The sequence below is a fragment of the Bufo gargarizans genome, chromosome 10, assembly GCF_014858855.1.
Source record: "Bufo gargarizans isolate SCDJY-AF-19 chromosome 10, ASM1485885v1, whole genome shotgun sequence".
In the NCBI taxonomy this organism is placed as follows: Eukaryota; Metazoa; Chordata; class Amphibia; order Anura; family Bufonidae; genus Bufo; species Bufo gargarizans.
The window spans coordinates 99,154,831-99,174,576 of record NC_058089.1 but is presented as its reverse complement, the minus strand read 5'-3'; the positions used below and the strand labels follow the sequence as shown (position 1 = coordinate 99,174,576).

Sequence of the window (19,746 nt, the reverse complement as noted above, 5' to 3'; positions counted from 1 at the left end):
GGGGGGGGGGGGCGGTGCAGAGGGATTGGTGGTCAGCCAAAAAGTGCATCCAAAAATGCCTGACTTTTGCATTTTTTTTTTTTTTCCAAAATAACCTGCAGGATGGGAAACATATGCTGTTGCAAAAACATAGACGCACACAAAATTATTTTTTTTTTTAAATTCAATTCATGACTATGGAACAAAAACGCTAGAAAACATAAAAAAAAAACACGGCACAGACCCCCAAAAAACGCATGTCATGTCAAAAAATGCAACTATGGAAAAAATATATATAAATTTCCCATAGACTTTCATGCATGTAACATCCGGAAGTGGCATTTTTTTTTTTTTTTTCCCCTCTTAAAAAAAAGCTGCAACAAAAAACAACAACAATGCAGCGCCAAGCAGAAAGCTCCAGAGTGCTAGAAAGAAAGAAAAAACAAACAAAAAAAACTGACACCTGCCTTGCTCAGCCAGATTCTCTTTTCTGCTGCACCTCAGGGGCGTGTCCTTTCTTCCTGAAATTGCCCCACTACTAGCAGTAGATCTGGCTGGTGGCAGTCGAAGGATGGAACTGAACATGTGCAACCATGCTCATCCAGCTCAATAGGTGAATGTGCACGTTATTATACAGACTGAACACTAGGGGGCACTATTATAATGAAGTAAAGGGAATATTTTGCAACTAGAGCATTTTAGTAACAGAAAGTAAATTACTAAAATAATTCGTTTTCATGCTGAATTATATTTAAATAACATTTCAAGTTGGGACAACTCTTTTAAACTTAAAAATGCATGATGTCTGAGCACTACGCAGCTTGTGCACTGAGAATGTGTCCATGTTCTACATCTCACTGCTGGGATTACGGAGACCAATGTTTTCCTGCTTTAAGGTGCATCAAGGAAAGTGCCTGAGCGGAAAACGGAGGAGACAATCTTTCCCATGTTGTTGATAGTGGCTTCGCTGTCGGAGCTGGACTCGGAGTCACTGCTTCCTGAATAGGCGCCTAGGCCCGGTAAGATTCCAATACAGACGGAGGCTGGAGGACAATGGACTCGGGAACCGGCGGTATAGGAGCTCCCAACAGAGCTAGAATGGGTCTCTGAAAACAGATCAAGATGTGAGACTGGACCGGGCACCATAGAACTATACAAGGAACGCCTTAGGCTACTTTGACACCTGCGTTAGGTGCTGATGCATCTGGTATCTGCACAGACGGATCCGCACCTATAATGCAAACGCTTGTATCCGTTCAGAACGGATCCGTTTGCATTATTCTTTTAAAAAAAAGTCTATGTCAAAATGGATCCGTCCTGACTTACATTGTCAATTGGGGACATTATCCGTTTTCAACGGCACCATATTGTGTCAATGAAAATGGATCCGTCCCCATTGACTTACATTGTACATTGGCTCTGCATCGTCAGGCGGACACCAAAACGCTGCAAGCAGCAGTTTGGTGTCCGCCTCCAGAGCAGCGGAATGGAGACTTGAACGGAGCCAAACTGATGCATTCTGAACGGATCCTTATTCATTCAGAATGCATTGGGGCTGAACTGATCCGTTTTGAACCGTTTGCGAAATCCCTGAAACGGATCTCACAAAAGGAATTCAAAACGCCAGTGTGAAAGTAGCCTTACAGGTAAACTACTAAATGCTGGACATAATGGAGGAAATTTAGCATCATTGTTGTGCCAGGCTTAGTCCCAAGTGCCTCTTTTACGCCGCCCTCGCCACTTTTCCAAAAGGAAGACAAAGCTACGGGAACTGTGAGCCATCGTAGATTTCTGTTTAGGTGCACAGGTTGCCGGAGGATGCACCTAATTTCTGACGAGGCCTGCATCTCATCATAAATTAGGCGCATCCTCCGACAGCGCAGAAAGCGCTGGTCTTAATAACTCTTTCCCCATGGCACATATAGCCACACACACATCTGGACACCACACCTGACGTCACGTTTTGTGAGAGAACACCAATAAGACGTACCTATTAACTTCTCATGTTCCTGATCAAGCTTTAATTTCTTTGCTCCAGGGCCTTCAGAATTACTGAAAAAAAATATATATTACACATAAATAAGAGGAATAACCGATACAAACAGACATATCACCGAGCAACTAAAGGGGGACGATGGGACCCCCATTCTCCAGATAGGAGAGTCTCCCATAAACGGGACCCGTCCCTATCATATGGGAATGTCCCTTTAAAGGGGATAAGTGTCTCATCGGTGGGGGTCTGACTGATGGGACCCTCACCAATCAAAAGAGTACCCAGAGCTGTGGAGACTCATGCTGCCACTCCATATAACTCTATAGGACTGCTGGAGATGACTGAGCAATGTACATGGCACGTGTGGCCTTCTCTTCATTCACTGGGGTGTGCAACGAGACCCCGTTCTTGAGACAGGAGTGGGTCCCACAGGTGACACCTGTAGGGAATGTTCATTTGCCAAAAGACGCTATGTGTTTGGTTGTGCAAAAGGGGATTGTATGCTGTGTATTACTGTATGTATTCAAACAGCTACCAAACAGCTTCCCATTGATTTCAATGATTTATTTTTTTACAATCAAAAAATGCTTCAGAAGTGGCATGTTCCTTCTTTGAAGATTATCTAACGTTGAAGTCAATGGGGAAGGGTAAAATACATTCATGAGTACGAGGAGTTTACGCTGCAAAAAGCGAGGCAGATTTCCCCTCTGACTTGCCACCTATTAGATCGGTGGGCCCGCTACCGTGTGGGACCCCCACGTTCACAAGAACAGGTGCCCTGTACCGCGTGAAATGAACAGAGTAGCTGTTGGCAGGCTCGCAGCCGCTCCATTCTTTCCTATGGGAGTTCCGGAGATAGCAGAGCGCTTTACTAGGCTGTCTCCAGAACTCCCATAGAAATGAGAGCATGCCCAACTCACAGGATCACCTATCCTCTAGACAGGTCATCCCAATCAGATGCCGATCACCTATCTAGAGGATAGGTCATCAGTTACAAAGAGTCGGATAACCCCTTGCTGGATTGTTGGATGCAATGTATTTCTCATTACCAGTTTGTAATTAGCTCAGAAACATGTCTTAAAGGGGGTGAAAATATCCTGTACAAACCTCTTGTGCCGAACGGCCCCCGCCAGTAACTTTGACTGAGAAAACTTATTCTTGTTGTCCAGGGGTTTTGTCAGCGGCTTCTTCTCGACATCCTTCTTCTTATGCTCTGTGGATGTGGCAGCTATTGTCTGTGCATTGTGGACTAAGACCATCAAGGATACAACACTTTGGGAGTTAAATGGAGCAAATTTATCAATAGTTTCCTAAGAAGTTAGAAAATGGTGCATGTGACAGAATATATTTACTGTGCAATGTTCATTTCTCTTCTCGTACCAGTGTAGTCAATGGGAGCAGCGCTGCAGTGATGAGCACAGTCCACTACAAAGTAGACGGTGCTGTCTGCTTCTAATGCCAGAGCTATTGCTGAGGAGCGGGGGTGCAGGGTGTCAGACCCCTGACGATCAGCAAGTGCTGCCCTATCTTGAGGATACGCCATCACTAAAAAGGAGTATTCCGTTTTGATGGCATATCGCTAGGATATGCCATCAATGTCAGATAGGTGTGGGTCCTGGCATGTCTAGGACCCCCTCCTATCTTCAGAACGGGACCCGAAATCAGCTGAGTTGCGGTTCGTCTATTTTAGACAGTCCCAAAGCAGTAAAAGGAGAGGTGGCTGTGCGTGTGTGGTGCGTTCTCGATTTAACACTATGGGAGTTCCGAAAATAGCAGAGCTCAGCTATTTTCAGAACTCCCATAGCAGTGAATGGAGAGCACTCCGTAGTGCATCCTATTCTGGAGACAGGAGAGGCTTCCAGAGGTGGGACCTGCGCCTATCTGACAATGATGGCACATCCTAGTGATAGGTCATCAATGTCCGAGATGGGAAAACCCCTTTAAATAAAAGGTAGACAACCCATTTAAAGTTCTAGTAATATGCCACCAATGTATACAGTATCTTGGGACAACCCATTTAAAGCCTTGTGGTATGAAGGGGACTTATAACTGGTACATACAGTCAGGTCCATAAATATTGGGACATGGACACGATTCTAACATGCTCTATACACCACCACAATGGATTTGAAATTAAACGAACAAGATGTGATTTAACTGCAGACTGTCAGATTTAATTTGAGGGTATTTACATCCAAATCAGGTGAACGGTGCAGGAATTACAACAGTTTGCACATGTGCCTCCCACTTGTTAAGGGACCAAAAGTAATGGGACAATTGGTTTCTCGGCTGTTCCATGGCCAGGTGTGTGAGTTTCCCTCATTATCCCAATTACAATGAGCAGATAAAAGGTCCAGAGTTCATTTCCAGTCTGCTATTTGCATTTGGAATCTGTTGCTGTCAACTCTCAAGATGAGATCCAAAGAGCTGTCACTATCAGTGAAGCCATCATTAGGCTGAAAAAACAAAACAAACCCATCAGACAGATAGCAAAAACATTAGGCCTGGCCAAAACAACTGTGGTGCATGACCGAAAACACCCTTCACAACAGTTGGCCAGATCTAGAACACTCTCCAGGAGGTAGGTGTATGTGTGTCAAAGTCAACAATCAAGAGAAGACTTCACCAGAGTGAATACAGAGGGTTCACCACAAGATATAAACCATTGGTGAGCCTCAAAAACAGGAAGGCCAGATTAGAGTTTGCCAAACGACATCTAAAAAAGCCTTCACAGTTCTGGAACAACATTCTATGGACAGATGAGACCAAGATCAACTTGTACCAGAGTGATGGGAAGAGAAGAGTAAGGAGGAGGAAAGGAACTGCTCATGATCCTAAGCATACCACCTCATCAGTGAAGCATGGTGGTGGTAGTGTCATGGCGTGGGCATGTATGGCTGCCAATGGAACTGGTTCTCTTGTATTTCTTGATGATGTGACTGCTGACAAAAGCAGCAGGATGAATTCTGAAGTGTTTTGGGCAATATTATCTGCTCACATTCAGCCAAATGCTTCAGAACTCATTGGACGGCGCTTCACAGTGCAGATGGACAATGACCCAAAGCATACTGCAAAAGCAACCAAAGAGTTTAAGGGAAAGAAGTGGAATGTTCTGCAAGGGCCAAGTCAATCACCTGACCTGAATCCGATTGAGCTGCATTTCACTTGCTGAAGACAAAACTGGGAAAATGCCCCAAGAACAAGCAGGAACTGAAGACAGTTGCAGTAGAGGCCTGGCAGAGCTTCACCAGGGATGAAACCCAGCGTCTGGTGATGTCTATGCGTTCCAGACTTCAGGCTGTAATTGACTGCAAAGGATTTGCAACCAAGTATTAAAAAGTGAAAGTTTGATTTATGATTATTATTCTGTCCTATTACTTTTGGTCCCTTAACAAGTGGGAGGCACATATGGAAACTGTTGTAATTCCTGCACCGTTCATCTGATTTGAATGTAAATACCCTCAAATTAAAGCTGACAGTCTGCAGGTAAAGCACATCTTGTTCGTTTCATTTCAATTCCATTGTGGTGGAGTATAGAGCCAAAAATGTTAGAATTGTGGCCATGTCCCAATATTTATGGTCCTGACTGTATGTGGGTTTGTACGACTCCCAAGGGTACGTCTCTATTTGAGAACGGCCTTGTCACCGTCCTATTTCCACTACACTACGAGCTGTCCCTCCGTCAGCAGTGCGCTTTATGAAAGGATATTCTAAATTCATTTAACTCCTTCTTCTCTTCCTCCCTCCTTTGTTTTTCCAGCAACTCCTGTTTCCTTGAAACTTCATCAAGAAAGTTAGATTCCTCCTCATCCAAACCCCGGACCATATTTTCTGCAAAACAATACAAAAAGGAGAAGGAGGGGATCGTCTTAGATCAGGAATGCCCAACCTGCGGCCCTCCAGCTGTTGTAAAACTACAACTCCCACCATGCCCTGCTGTGGGATGATAGCTGTAGGATGTCTGGGTATGCCTGGGGTTGTAGTTTTGCAACAGCTGGAGGGCCGCAGGTTGAGCATCCCTGTCTTATTATTCTGTCTGTATGCAGAGATAATCTCAGTCAGAAGTCTGGGTCTGCAGGGTGTATGCTGGAAGTTGCTCCATGCATTATCACCCAATAGTATGATTTAGGCCTCATGCACACGACCGTTGTGTGCATCCGTGGCCGTTGTGCCGTTTTCCGTTTTTTTTCACGGACCCATTGACTTTCAATGGGTCCGTGGAAAAATCGGAAAATGCACCGTTTGGCAGCCGCATCCGTGAGCCGTGTTTCCTGGCCGTGAAAAAAATATGACCTGTCCTATTTTTTTCACGGCCAACGGTTCACGGGCCCATTCAAGTCAATGGGTCCGTGAAAGAACACGGATGCACACAAGATTGGCATCCGTGTCCGTGATCCGTGGCCGTAGGTTTTAGTTTCATACAGACGGATCCGAAGATCCGTCTGCATAAAAGCTTTTTCTGATCTAAGTTTTCACTTCGTGAAAACTCATTTCCGACAGTATATTCTAACACAGAAGCGTTCCCATGGTGATGGGGACGCTTCTAGTTAGAATACACTGCAAACTTTGTACAAGACTGCCCCCTGCTGCCTGGCAGCACCCGATCTCTTACAGGGGGATATGATAGTACAATTAACCCCATCATATCCCCCTGTAAGAGATCAGGGCTGCCAGGCAGCAGGGGGCAGACCCCCCCCCCCTCCCCAGTTTGAATATCATTGTGCGGCCCCCCCCCTCCCCTGTTGTTAACTCGTTGGTGGCCAGTGTGCGCACCCCCCTCCCTCCCTCCCTCTATTGTTTTAATACATTGGGGCCAGTGTGCGCGCCCCCCCCCCCAACCCCCCCTCCCTCCCTCTATTGTTTTAATACATTGGGGCCAGTGTGCGCGCGCCCCCCCAACCCCCCCTCTATTGTTTTAATACATTGGGGCCAGTGTGCGCACCCCCCCAACCCCCCCCCCCCCTCCCTCCCTCTATTGTAATCATCATCGGTGGCAGCGGAGTAGAAGATTTTCATACTTACCTGCTTCTTGCTGCTGCGATGTCTGCGTCCGGCCGGGAGCTCCTCCTACTGGTAAGTGACAGGTCTGTGCGGCGCATTGCTGTCACTTACCAGTAGGAGGAGCTCCCGGCCGGACGCAGACATCGCAGCAGCAAGAAGCAGGTAAGTATGAAAATCTTCTACTCCGCTGCCACCGATGATGATTACAATAGAGGGAGGGAGGGGGGGGGGGGGGGGGTTGGGGGGGTGCGCACACTGGCCCCAATGTATTAAAACAATAGAGAGAGGGAGGGAGGGGGGGTTGGGGGGGCGCGCGCACACTGGCCCCAATGTATTAAAATAATAGAGGGGGGGTTGGGGGGCGCGCGCACACTGGCCCCAATGTATTAAAACAATAGAGGGAGGGAGGGGGGTGCGCACACTGGCCACCAACGAGTTAACAACAGGGGAGGGGGGCCACTGGCCACCAATGAGTTAAAAACAGGGGGGGGGGGTCTGCCCCCTGCTGCCTGGCAGCACCTGCCAGGCAGCAGGGGGCAGTCATGTACACAGTTTTTTTGTATATTCTAACCTGAAGCGTCTCCATCACCATGGGAACGCCTCTGTGTTAGAATATACTGTCGGAAATGAGTTTCACGATGTAGCTCATATCCGACAGTATATTCTAACAAAGAGGCGTTCCCATGGTGATGGGGACGCTACAAGTTAAAATATACCATCGGATTGGAGAAAACTCCAATCCGATGGTATAACAGAACTCCAGACTTTACATTGAAAGTCAATGGGGACGGATCCGTTTGAAATGGCACCATATTGTGTCAACATCAAACGGATCCGTCCCCATTGACTTGCATTGTAATTCAGGACGGATCCGTTTGGCTCCGCACGGCCAGGCGGACACCAAAATGACTTTTTTTTCATGTCCGTGGATCCTCCAAAAATCAAGGAAGACCCACGGACGGAAAAACGGTCACGGATCACGGACCAACGGAACCCCGTTTTGCGGACCGTGAAAAAAAACGTCCGTGTGCATGAGGCCTTATAAGGATCCATAGCCGCCATAGTCCGGGGAGTTCAGTTCCATCATACGCTTCCCCTACAGCAGCCATTAGATGAATCTTACTGAATTTAAACTGTTCTTCATATTCCTGTTGTTTCTTCTCTTTCTGTTCCTGAAGCTTCTCATATAAAGAGCGCGGGTCGTATACTTCCTCTGGACACTCTGGTAGAAATATAAAAAAATAATAAAAATAATCAGTACACGATCATATAGAGGGAGACGTAACACATTTCATGTTTGCTTTCGTATTTGAGATTTATATATTGATGGCCTATCCTCTGGATAACTGATGGGTGGGAAACCGACTCCCAGTCTCCCTGCTAATCAGCAGTCATCGCGGTCAAGAAAGCGTTGCGGTCTTTTCCTCGGCCTGTGATGTCACATCTATCGGTCACCTGGCCTTTCTGAAGCTCGGTGTAGTCCTTGCATCCCCACACGCATGCTGCAAATTATTCTGTTCAGGCTATAAGTCCCCTGTGAGTACCTTGATCCCCTCCCAGGCCCCCGTCACCATATCCCCTCTAAAACTGCAGCATTACAAGAAATAAAATGAAATCCAGAGAATTATAGAGTCCAGTTCTGTGTCCCAGCTGTAATCTTCCTCTGTCTGCCGAGGCTGAGACTTCAGATCTCACTGGCCCTTCTGCTGCATGGCAAGAGGGGGTCACAACATGGAGATCTTGCGGTGTCAGGCTTAGCAGTAGCCGGAGCATAGTCATTAGTCTACAGAACAGTTGCAAGAAGGTGGTCCCATCAGGGTATATGGGGGTCCGCATCTTAGGGCCTCCTCTACGACAAAGAGGTGCTGCAAAAGCTATTACTCTGGAACAGTGTAATACATGGCCGCCAATTGATTTTTATAGCTCGGTGTGATACTACATCTCACTGCAATGTGTAAGCGATGGGAGCTATTTCCTGTGATGGCTGCTGAATGGTAGGGGTTCCAGCAGCCACGGACTGAAAAGCAGGCAAACAAAAGAGGGGTGTCCCTTTAAAATTATACGCTATTAGAAAGAAAAATCTAGCCAGGGTTCCCCTTTAAAGGACATCTGTCAGCAGTTTTGTACCTATGACACTGGCTGACCTGTGACATGTGCGCTTGGCAGCTGAAGACATCTGTGTTGGTCCCATGCTCATATGTGCCCGCATTGCTGAGGAAAATTATGTTTTAATATATGCAAATGAGCCTCTAGGAGCAACGAGGGCGTTACCGTTACACCTAGAGGATCTGCTCTCTCTGCAACTGCCGCACCCTCTGCACTTTGATTGACAGGACCAGGTGTGGTGATCTTTACAGTGCCTGGTCCTGTCAATCAAAGTGCAGAGAGAGCAGAGCCTCCAGGTGTAACGTCAACGCCCCCGATGCTCCTAGAAGCTCATTTGCATATATTTAAACTTCATTTTTCTCAGCAATGCGGGCACATGCGATGACCTTATATAAGTATCTCCCCTTGTAGGTACCTTCTGGGTCTTCTGGCTTCCGCACTTTTTCCCATTCTTCCTGCCTTTTCTTTCGTATTTCCTCTAATTCCGATTCTGTTACGAACTTCTTGTTTATGACAATGTCCTCCTCTTGTCCGTCCATTCTGAACACCCGCGGCTACATCCAACATAACGGGAACAACGGAAGGAACAGCGTTTTTTAGTGGCAATCAGATCTAGTCTTAATAACCCTGTGCTCTGGCGGTGGATCCTCTACATAACCTCAGCGGATCCACCGCCGCTTCTAAACATAAGGCAGCTTCCTTGCTGTCTTACATTTAAACCAATTTTCTATGTGTAAACCAGGCGTAAAAAATGAAGACTGAGACGGGCCTGCCGCCCTGTCCCCAGGGGAAGAAGTCACAGATTCTGCTGCAACATGGCGTGGGACAGAATCTGCGCATATCTATTGGCGCATATCTATTTGTAAATGATGCCCTTATTTTATTTTGTTCAGCAACGCGGATCAGACGTCTGGCCGGCGTTGATTCTGCAGCTGTAGGGGAAGAACAGGACCCGACATGTTGAATCTCATGTCCTCACGGTAGATACTTTTTTTTATATTCGTTTAGGACAGGGATCAGCAACCTTCGACGCTCCAGCTGCTGTGCAACTGCAACTCTCAGCATGCACACCTATTCACCTGTCATAGAAGTGAAAGGAGGATTCTGGGAGTTGTAGTTTCAGTACGGCTGGAGGTTGCTGATCCCTGCTCTAGGACTACTATCTACCACTTTAAACATTTGCCATATTGGGCTGGAGGGGAGGTTGTTAAAATAAGCTATCCTTAAACTTTCCCAAGCTTGTAGTTCTCCAATCGGCCAAAGCACAGTATGTCTCCCAATAACTGAAGCACTATGACAAAACTGCCTGGCACCCTCTGCACCCCGAGTCACAGACACCCCTACCTTACCAATGCCTTTCTTTGCCCAGCTCACTCTCCAACACAAGCTGCCTATCCGTTCTAGCCAATGAACGCGCGGCTTACTACACTGCCCCAACCAATGAGATGCTAGCTGACATCGCCCACGACCCAATCAAAGCTCGTCTGCCTATAGACGGCGACCAATGACGGCGCGTCTAAATAAAGATGGCCGCCGCGGCTTCAGAACGTGACGGAGAACGTAAAGAGGGGAAAAAAAAAATAAGGGTGTGAGCATGCGCAGAAAATGCAACTCACTTCCCTGCTGGCCGCGTCACGATTGGTCTTGTCTTCAGTAACAGAAAGAGGAGAAAGAAACAGGAAGTGCGCGAGGCTGATAACGGTGAGGCTTCTCCGTACATAGGGGCGGTGAGTGCATGTGCCCAGCCCATCATTGTGTCTTCCTGCTTCTTTGTCCAGCAGATGCAGCGTGAGGTCTGAGGAGGACAAGGCAGGAGCTTCCCTGATCCGCTGGAGACCTGGTGTGTGTCCCTTACAGGTGTATTTCTCCTATATGGTGTCACAGGGGCGGTATTACACCGGTTAGGGACCAGCCACCTGTGGCTTCCAGGTGTCGTGTCGTCATGGCCCGGACTAGACCGCCGCACCGGCTGCGTTTGCGTTACCGCCCCAACATCGTGTTGCGATCTAAGAGTTTTTTTTTAATGGCGACCCTTTCATCGGATCCGTTTTTTAACCAGAGCCTTCCTTATCCCATTCGTTATGGAGTCTGTCAGGTTTCTCGGTGACTGGCGGTGGTATCATGGCCGAACAGAACATGGCGCCCATTGGGGCATATGGACGGAAGGCTGGCAGGAAAAATAGCATTTTATGGGGTAACGTTACAGACAAGTAACCAAAACCCGATGGTCATCCTTATAGTTAGGGGGGCGACCGTCATGTGACGGATCCACCACCATCATCATCTGCTGGTGTAATGGAGCAAACCAATAGATAATGGCGCTGAGCCCCCGGTATGTGACGTGGACGACGATCGCCCATCTGAATGTTATAATACCCGGGCCGTGCTGCTGGGAAGATGAGAAGCCGGTCACACCGATCACCTGTTTGTTGGGGGTCTTGGCAGCCGGGCCCGTATAGATCAGTTGACCGATTAAAGGGCTGTTCCCAAATTATAAAGCAGGGATGCCCAACCTACTGCCCTCCAGCTGTTGCAAAACTACAACTCCCAGCATGCCCAGACAGCCTACAGTAGGACATGGTGGGAGTTGTAGTTTTACAACAGCTGGACGGCCGCGGGTTGAGCCTCCCTGTTATATAGTAACAGCATATCGGCCGGGGGCTACAGCCGGACCCCATTCACTGGAAGGTCCCTGCACAATGAGTGGCCGGAGCACGGCTGCGCAGGGGAAGGCCGAGGGGGCTGCAGCCCTTCATTCTTAGGATCGGCATGGGTTCCAGAGATCAGACTGATCGGACCCCTACTTATTGTAAAGAGGTGGCATTTCCTAGCAACGTACCATGCCTTGAGAATACGCCATCACATGGCAGTTACTCCCTAGGGCATATCTAATGTCTAAGTGATGCCCGCAGCTGGCCTCTCCTAATGAAAAATACTTACCTACCCCCTGCTGCTCCAGTTCTGCACACTGGCTCCATCTTCTAGTCTTCATTTTTTTTCACTTGCCTGCTCCACTGCAGCCAGTGACTGGCTTCAGCGGTTACCTGTCGATTGTGGACACGTCACAGCTGAAGCCAGCAGACTGGCAACCAGTGTTATCCAGAAGCAAAGCCACCGCCGCAAAGCTCTAATGTAAAATTGGTGTCAACTATGATTAAAGGGGGCGTCCAGACACTCTCTTGCCCAAAACTGCTGCTTCTGCACACTGGGTTGTCGAGGAGACTCCTGGCCAGTAGGGTGAACGGGTCCTGTGTGTCAGGTGGTTGACCTGGCAAATGTACTATCGAGCGTATGAGACTAGACGGTGTGCCAGGGCAGCCCCTTTAATACGGCATGATCGCGTGCAATAGTGTGTCTGAAGGATTGCTCTGTTGGACAATCTGGTTTGCGGAAATCGCAGGCCACAACCCTAAGGCCCCTTTCAGACGAGCGAGTTTTTCCGCACGGGTGCAATGCGTGATGCAAACACATTGCGCCCGCACTAAATCCGGACTCATTCATTTCAATGGGTCTGTGTACATGAGCGTTGTTTTTCACGCATCACTTGTGCGTTGCGTGAAAATCGCAGCATGTTCTATATTCTGCGTTTTTCACGCAACGCTGGCCCCATAGAAGTGAACGGGGCTTCAGTGAAAAACGCAAGCAAGTGCGGATGCGATGCGTTTTTTTCACTGATGGTTGCTAGGAGACGGTTTGTCAACGTTCAGGTTTTTTTTTTATCACGCGCGTGAAAAACGCATCAATGCGCATTTCACCCACGCGATAAAAACTGAACGCCATCGCATCCAAAACTGACTGAACCTGCTTGCGAAAATGGTGCGAGTTTTCCTGAACGCATCCGGACCTAATCCGTCACGCTCGTGTGAAAGGGGCCTAAGTTATGCATCCCTGTCGTTCTGGAATGGTGGGTGGCACCGAGTCCCAGGCCTCACCCAGTGTTCTCTTCGGGCATTTCACCGGGACAGTGTGACAATAAGAAGGCGGCATTCCACTTTGAGAGAGATCTCCTGCGCAGGCCAAGACGTGGCGCTGTTTCTGGTGGAGTAAACGAGGCCGCCTTCTTCTAGACCTCAACTTGCTTTTTGTGCACTTTGTGTGGGGTGAAGGTTAATATCTAAAGGGGTTATTCAGCCTTTTTAATTTGACGGCCCATTCTTGAGGTGAAAGGTGTTGTGCACGTTAAAGTCCACTGTTGTCAGCAGCAGTAGATGTGGTGAAATAACGAAAGAAGTGATGCCCAGTTGCCCATCTGAGTGCAGCGCTGACGTCCTCTTCCTGGCTGCAGCGGTGACCCTCTGTACACATCGCGTTTACTATGCAACCAATCACTGGCTTTGTCAGTATAAAGTGATCGGCTGTAACGGTGATGTGGTGTGTACGGGGTGTCACCGCTGCAGCCAGGAAAACCAACACCGATGGAGAGGACCAGAGTGGGGCACAGGAAGAGATGGGACAATAGTGGTGGGCATCACTTCTTTTGTTAGTTTTCATTACATTTACTGTGGATGACAAGATTTTAATCTGACATGGACAAGCCCTTTAATATTTAGTATCAGGTCGGCGGGGGTCTTCTTCTTCTGTTTTATAGAGGCTGCAGCTCTCCAGCGCGCAGTGGAGTCTCTTCTTTGTTTGCGTCAGTCTAGACCCTGTTCATACTGCTGGACTTTTTCTTAACAGTGGTTCGGGGCAAAGAAAACATAGGGGCTCATTTTTTAAGACCGGTGTTCTGCCAAATCTCTATACCTTGCGAAAAGTCTATACTGGAAGTGACGCGGCCGCACAGCAATCAGCTGGAGGAGGGTGTGCGTGGCGCTGCGCAATCCAGAGGCTTAGCAGAGAATTATTGCAGCACTGCGATAGAAGTACTTCGTACACCGCGCGTGCGCACTTAGGGGTATAGAGATTTTGCAGCGCAAAATATTTCATCAGATCTCCCTACCCCTGAGTGCGCATGCGCACACAAATCATCAGTTGCAGTTCATCCTTACCACAGAGCTGGATACCGAGGTCGATGCATAGTAGCGCTGAACTGCAACTGATGATTTGTGGGCGCCTGCGCACTCAGGGATAGGGATGAAATATTTAGCGCTACAAAATCTCTATACCCCTAAGTGCGCACGTGCTGTGTACAAAGTATAGCGGCGCTGCAATAATGGTTTGCTAAGCCGGTGGATGTGTACTTGCGCAGCGTTGCGCACAACCTCCTCCAGCCGATTCCTGTGCGGCCGCATCACTTCCGGTATAGACTTTTCGCAAGGTATAGAGATTTGGCAGAACACCGGCGTTTTAGACACCAGTCTTGATTACCCTATATCTGGTTGTGGATCCGCCGAAGTTATGAAGAGTCGCCGGGCTCTCCATAACTTTGGCGCGTCCACTGCCGGTCTAAACCTAAGCCGGCTTCCTTGCTGTCTTACATTTAGACCATTTTCTACGCCTAAAACAGGCTTAGTAAATGATGTATGAGACGGGCCGGCCGGGCCTTCCCCACCCGTGCCACGCCCACTATTTTAGACTTGACGTGGCACGGGAAAGGTCGCAGATTGCGCAGCAATCTCCGCCAGCCATACGACTAATATAGGTGTATTTCAGGATGGTAAATGAACCCCATAATTTTTTGCAGAAATGTTAGACCACTCTTAACAATGGCCACCACCACTGCGCATGGGTCATGAGCGACGCCTCAGCTGTCACCCCAGTCGTTTTCTTCAGACCACAATGGCTCATTTGTAGCATTGAGCAAACTTGTGTTTTAAGTTCGGCGTCTAAAGTTCTGGTTATCAAAGTATCCCGTTATAGATTCCACTACCACGGACCATAACGGAATTTAGAATCCATAACGCGATACTTCGATGACGCCAAACTTAAAACACAAGTTCGCTCAACCCTACTCATTTGTTATTTCAGTCGTAAGACTTGGCCTAATTTCACCTTCTTTGGAGTTGCCTTCAGGGGTCTGTTACAAAGTCACACATTGATGTCATCGCACACGGTCAGAAATGACAACGGGACGATGCACTGACTTCATGTAATAACTGATAGTAGCATTAGTTCTGTCCGTTTTATTACGTGCGCTTGGACTAACCCCCCCCCCCCCCCCCCTTGATTTCTCCAGACCAGTAGTGGAGACATGGATCCTTGTCCCAGATAATGTCCGGCAGTGGACATGAAGAGGAGGATGGAGAGAAGCCGGATTCCTGTTCTTGCCGCTGCAACATGTCCAACGTTCTAGATGATTGTGCTTGCTTGGGTTGCATTTTACGCTAGCAGAAGCCTCGTGCAAGGTTTTCTGTTGCACTTTGGGCACCATACAGTTCATGTAAATGAACATTCGGGGACCAGTAACATGGGGAACAACTGTGTGTGCAGAGAAGACAGTGACGTGGAGGACAATGTAGACTCCCCCAGTCAGCAAACTGAAAACCGCATTGCACCTGCCAGTGAATCTAGAAACCGCCCAAGAGATCCAGTAAGACCTCCTAGGAGGGGAAGGGGACCACACGAGCCACGGAGGAAAAAGCCGAATGTGGACGGCCTGGTGCTGGATACTTTGGCCGTCATCAGGACTCTTGTGGACAAGTAAGTTGTTTTTTTTTTTTGCGTTTAGGATCTTTTGTATCGGATCACATGCTGCCCACTTTATAAGGCCTCTTGCACATGAACCTTTTTTTTTTTTTTTTTTTGGTTTACTTTCCGTTTTTTGCGTTGCGTATACGGAACCATTCATTTCAATGGATCCGCAAAAAAATGAAAGGTAGTCCGTATGCATTCCATTTCGGTTCCGTTCAAAGACAGAACATGTCCTATTATAAAGGATAGGACTGTTCTCTCAGGAGCCAGCTGTTCCATTCCGCAAAAAACGTAATGCACACGGACGTCATCTGTATTTTTTGCGGATCCGTTTTTTGCGGACCGCAAAATACTGAAAAAGCCATATGGTCTTGTGCAAGAGGCCTAATACTGAATGTTTGCCCCCTTTCACCACTGGATAGGTGATAAATGCTGGCTTTGTGGAGGAGTTGACCCCCCACCAGTGTCCCATTATCTCCCGGCTGCAAAGCGAGGCCACGTGCAGTATGAATGCTATGGTCAAGCATGCACGAAAAAATATCCGCTTTCTCAATCGGTGCAATGGACTTTGAATGGAGCAACAGGGTACATGCTTGACCACCGCTTCACTTGAATTCTCTAACCCGTGGGAGAGGACGGGGAGCCGGAATCCCCCATTCAGGTGACCATGAGAGTCCCAGCTATAAGAGCCCACTAAACTAGCATTTATCTCCTCTCTAGTGTATATGCTATTAACCGGAGTACCCCTTAAAATATTAATCAAGGCAGCATCCGCACTTATGGCTGCAGCTAAGTTTTTTTTTTTTTTTTTTTTTTTTTTTTTTTTAAAAGCATAGAACAATTAGCACTAGATTTGTCTTTATTAAAGGACGGATGGTTACATTGGCATTGCCCAATATTAAAGCGGGCCGGTCACCACTCCTGACATGTCTGTTTTAGGGAAGACTTGTAATGAGTGCTCTGTTGCATCTTGTCTTATAACTGTGCCGTTCCTCTGTCATTCCTCCTGAAAATGGAAGTATAAATAAGCAACTCGGTGTTACCATTGCTTATATCGAAGGGCTGTCTCCTGACCCAGTTATACTGTCGTCACTGATTGGACATTGACTGCGGAGGAACGCCCCCCCGACTAGTAACACCCAGTTGTCATTTTGGCCATAGATTTTTAGGAGCAATAACCGGAACAGCACAAGGAAAAGAAGTTCCATCATTATTACGTGGAGAACATCGGTAATCCTTGCACTGCTCCTCGGGCTATTGGAAGTAGCTGAGATAATGGGAGTTGTCATTTTAGCAGTTCATATTATACATTGTGGATTCAACAGTTATTTCCTAATGACTTTCGATCCTGTCTGTGAACACTTGCGTCATGGTTTCCGTTCATGCTTTATCCTCTGTACGTTGAATACCACCTGTCCCATTGACTTACGATTGTGGACAATTGGGCGTCCGTCACTTGGGCAGAGACAATAATGCGGCAGTGCAGAGCTATTTTTTCCTGTCAAATATAATGGGCTATGTAAATCTTGCTCAGGATTGAGCCATCAACACAAGTGTTCTGATCCTGTCTGTGAACACTTGTGTCATGGTTTCCGTTCATGCTTTATCCTCTGTACGTCGAATACCACCAGTCCCTTTGACTTACGATAGGGGCCGATAGGTTATGCTAAAGTGCCCGTCAGTTGGGCAGAAACCTAGCGCTGCAGTGCAGAATTATTTTTTCCCATCAAATATGGGATATGTAAACCTTGCTCAGGAATGAGCCACCAACGCAAGTGTGAACAGGGTCTTAATGATGTGTAATGTGAGTAAAATATGTCTGAAATCTTCTTACCTCTGTTGAACATGAGTTTGGGTGTACATCCCTATGTCTTGACTTTTCTGCATGGCAAAAACCATCTGAACTGTGTCCTACCATGCAGCTAGCTCTTCGTTTTTGGAAAAGTAGAAAAACTTTTATGAAGCATCCGGTCTCATGTGATCTTCAGGATACTTCTGATTCATCGGCCTTGTCCAAAGCCCCGTAAATCATAACTCGCTGCCTGATGAATTGCTGAGATACTGCATTTCCTAAACGCATCTTGTGGAAAAGACCAATCCTTGTTTGTTCCCATTGCTTTTCAGTGACCAGGAGCCCCCCTATTCTATGATCACTTTGCATGAAATGGCAGAAACAGGTACTTTTTATTTTATTTCTGTTCTTGCATTTGTTTCCCGCTGGCTCCTTGGCTTCTTAAAAAGGAATACTAGTTAGACTCGTCTTATAACTAGAGATGAGCGAACCTCTGTTTTAAGTTCGGCGTCTAAAGTTCGGGTTTGGATTAGCGCAGAATCCCGATCTGGAACCGGATATGGATTCCGACTTCCGTTGTGGTCCGTGGTAGCGGAATCAATAATGGCCGATTATTGATTCCGCTACCACGGACCACAACGGAAGTCGGAATCCATATCCGGTTCCAGATCGGGATTCTCCGCTAATCCAAACCCGAACTTTAGACGCCGAACTTAAAACAGAAGTTCGCTCATCTCTACTTATAACATTACATATATCTCAAGCCATTCGACGATAGAGCACCATTGAAATAAATGGAACTGTACTATGGGTGCTGCCCCCTGGTGGAGCAACATGGTATACAAATCTATAAATTCCTTTTATTTTTTTTCCTTTTAATAATTAACCCAATGGTTAAAGTGTCCAATAAATGGCCATTATTTGTTAACAGTGCAGGGGATTTCATGCATGTTTTATTGCCTGCAGAAAGAAATCCACGATATGTCTGTGTACAGCACCATGTCACAGTAATGTCTCCTGCAGGACACAGTAGAAAGGCTATGAGTGGCTCATATCCAAACATTATGATGGGACATACCTTCTAAAACAGGGATGTCAAACTTGTGGCCCTTCAGCTGTTGCAAAACTACGACTCCCAGCAGGCACTGATGGCTATAGGCTGCCTGGGCATGAAGGAAGTTGTAGTTTTGCAGCAGCTGGAGGGCCACAAGTATGACATCTCTGCTTTAAAAGATCACTCCAGACAAATGGATACGCTGTTATACCTAGCGCAGGGCCTAAAGTGGTAGAGCATTACACAGGGATTCTTAAAGGTGCCCTCACACCATCAGTAGATGTTGTCAGGACGCTCGTTCGGACGACAACTGGCTTTGCTGACGCCACATGCATGCTCGGCAAAGCTTGTGTGTGTTATCAGTAGGGACAGAGGAATATTGCACTGCCAGACCCCTATCCAACATCTACCTACAAGGTGCGAGTCGGCACCCCCCCCCCCCCCCCCCCCCCCATAACATAAGTCAGCCAGTTGGTTATGGAGACTTTGCGTTTGTGTGTATGGACACGTTCAAGAGAAAACTCAAGGGATCGACTTGTAATAAAGAATAGAGGATACTTACCTGACAGGTCTTGCACAGCGGCTACAGTTCTCCTGGCAGGGCTCTGTTTTTCCAGCCGTAGCGGTGACGTAATGTCGACAACACGTGACCGCTGCAGCCATACGCTGGTCTCAGCAGTGCAGCCAGGAAGAACTGGAGCAGCAGTGCAGAATCTGTCAGGTAGGTAAGTCCTCTTTATTACAGGTTGATCCCATAAGTTGTCTGGTTTGATCTTGAAAACCCCCTCTGCTGTGTGCCATCTTGTTTCTCCTGCCTCCGGGCCCTGCACTCGGCCTAGATTTGGTGCAAAGAAAAGTTGTTGTTTTTTCCATCCTCCTTTTTAGATTTGATTGAATAAAAGATGGATGCAGAAAATGCCCCATATGAAAAAAAACCCTGCTGTGCGCTGTACCAGGGGACCCGTGGCTGCCTTCCTGTATGCAATGCAGGGCATAACATTTCTAGTGCCAAATAATGTGCCACCATTGCCTGTGGCGTTCCCAGGAGGATCCACTAGTCGCCGGCTGACTACAAGGATTGTCGCAAGGTGTTGACTCATTTAGGCACTGCCCAGCAAGAGACAAACCCAAAAAATACCTTTTTAAAGGGGTTGTCCAGCTTCCTTGTAAAATATGTTAAAAGCTGCTGAAAATACTAAAAATAACAGTGAAATTCACCTTACAATCCTCTGCCTCACCCATTGTAACGCT

At 47.4% G+C, this 19,746-nt stretch overlaps 2 protein-coding genes across 7 annotated transcripts in view; one reads left to right on the top strand and one right to left on the bottom strand.

The window, feature by feature from the left end:
* Window positions 1-344: 344 nt before the first annotated feature.
* Window positions 345-10,514, bottom strand: PSME3IP1 (proteasome activator subunit 3 interacting protein 1). Of its 2 annotated transcripts, none has more exons than XM_044270775.1 (7): window positions 10,424-10,446; window positions 9,495-9,633; window positions 8,097-8,195; window positions 5,682-5,803; window positions 3,080-3,216; window positions 1,970-2,031; window positions 345-1,085 (listed from the first exon to the last, which is right to left on the bottom strand). In XM_044270775.1, exons 2-7 carry the CDS (start codon window positions 9,616-9,618, stop codon window positions 871-873), a joined length of 759 nt encoding a protein of 252 aa, XP_044126710.1. In that variant the 5' UTR covers window positions 9,619-9,633; window positions 10,424-10,446; the 3' UTR covers window positions 345-870. The 2 variants fall into 2 exon arrangements, with proteins under 2 accessions (XP_044126710.1, XP_044126709.1); XM_044270774.1 differs by having other exon boundaries at window positions 346-1,085; window positions 10,429-10,514.
* A 165-nt stretch (window positions 10,515-10,679) lies between these two features.
* Window positions 10,680-19,746, top strand: part of RSPRY1 (ring finger and SPRY domain containing 1) — a 30,943-nt gene continuing 21,876 nt past the window's right edge. The window contains exons 1-4 of one of the 5 annotated variants that reach the window (XM_044270732.1): window positions 10,695-10,780; window positions 10,861-10,919; window positions 15,195-15,658; window positions 17,774-17,826. In XM_044270732.1, coding sequence (XP_044126667.1) covers window positions 15,312-15,658; window positions 17,774-17,826 — 400 coding nt within the window. In that variant the 5' untranslated portion in view covers window positions 10,695-10,780; window positions 10,861-10,919; window positions 15,195-15,311. Of the gene's footprint in view, window positions 10,920-15,194; window positions 15,659-17,773; window positions 17,827-19,746 lie in introns of all 5 variants that reach the window. The other 4 variants (XM_044270730.1, XM_044270733.1, XM_044270729.1 and 1 more) reach the window with 4 other exon arrangements.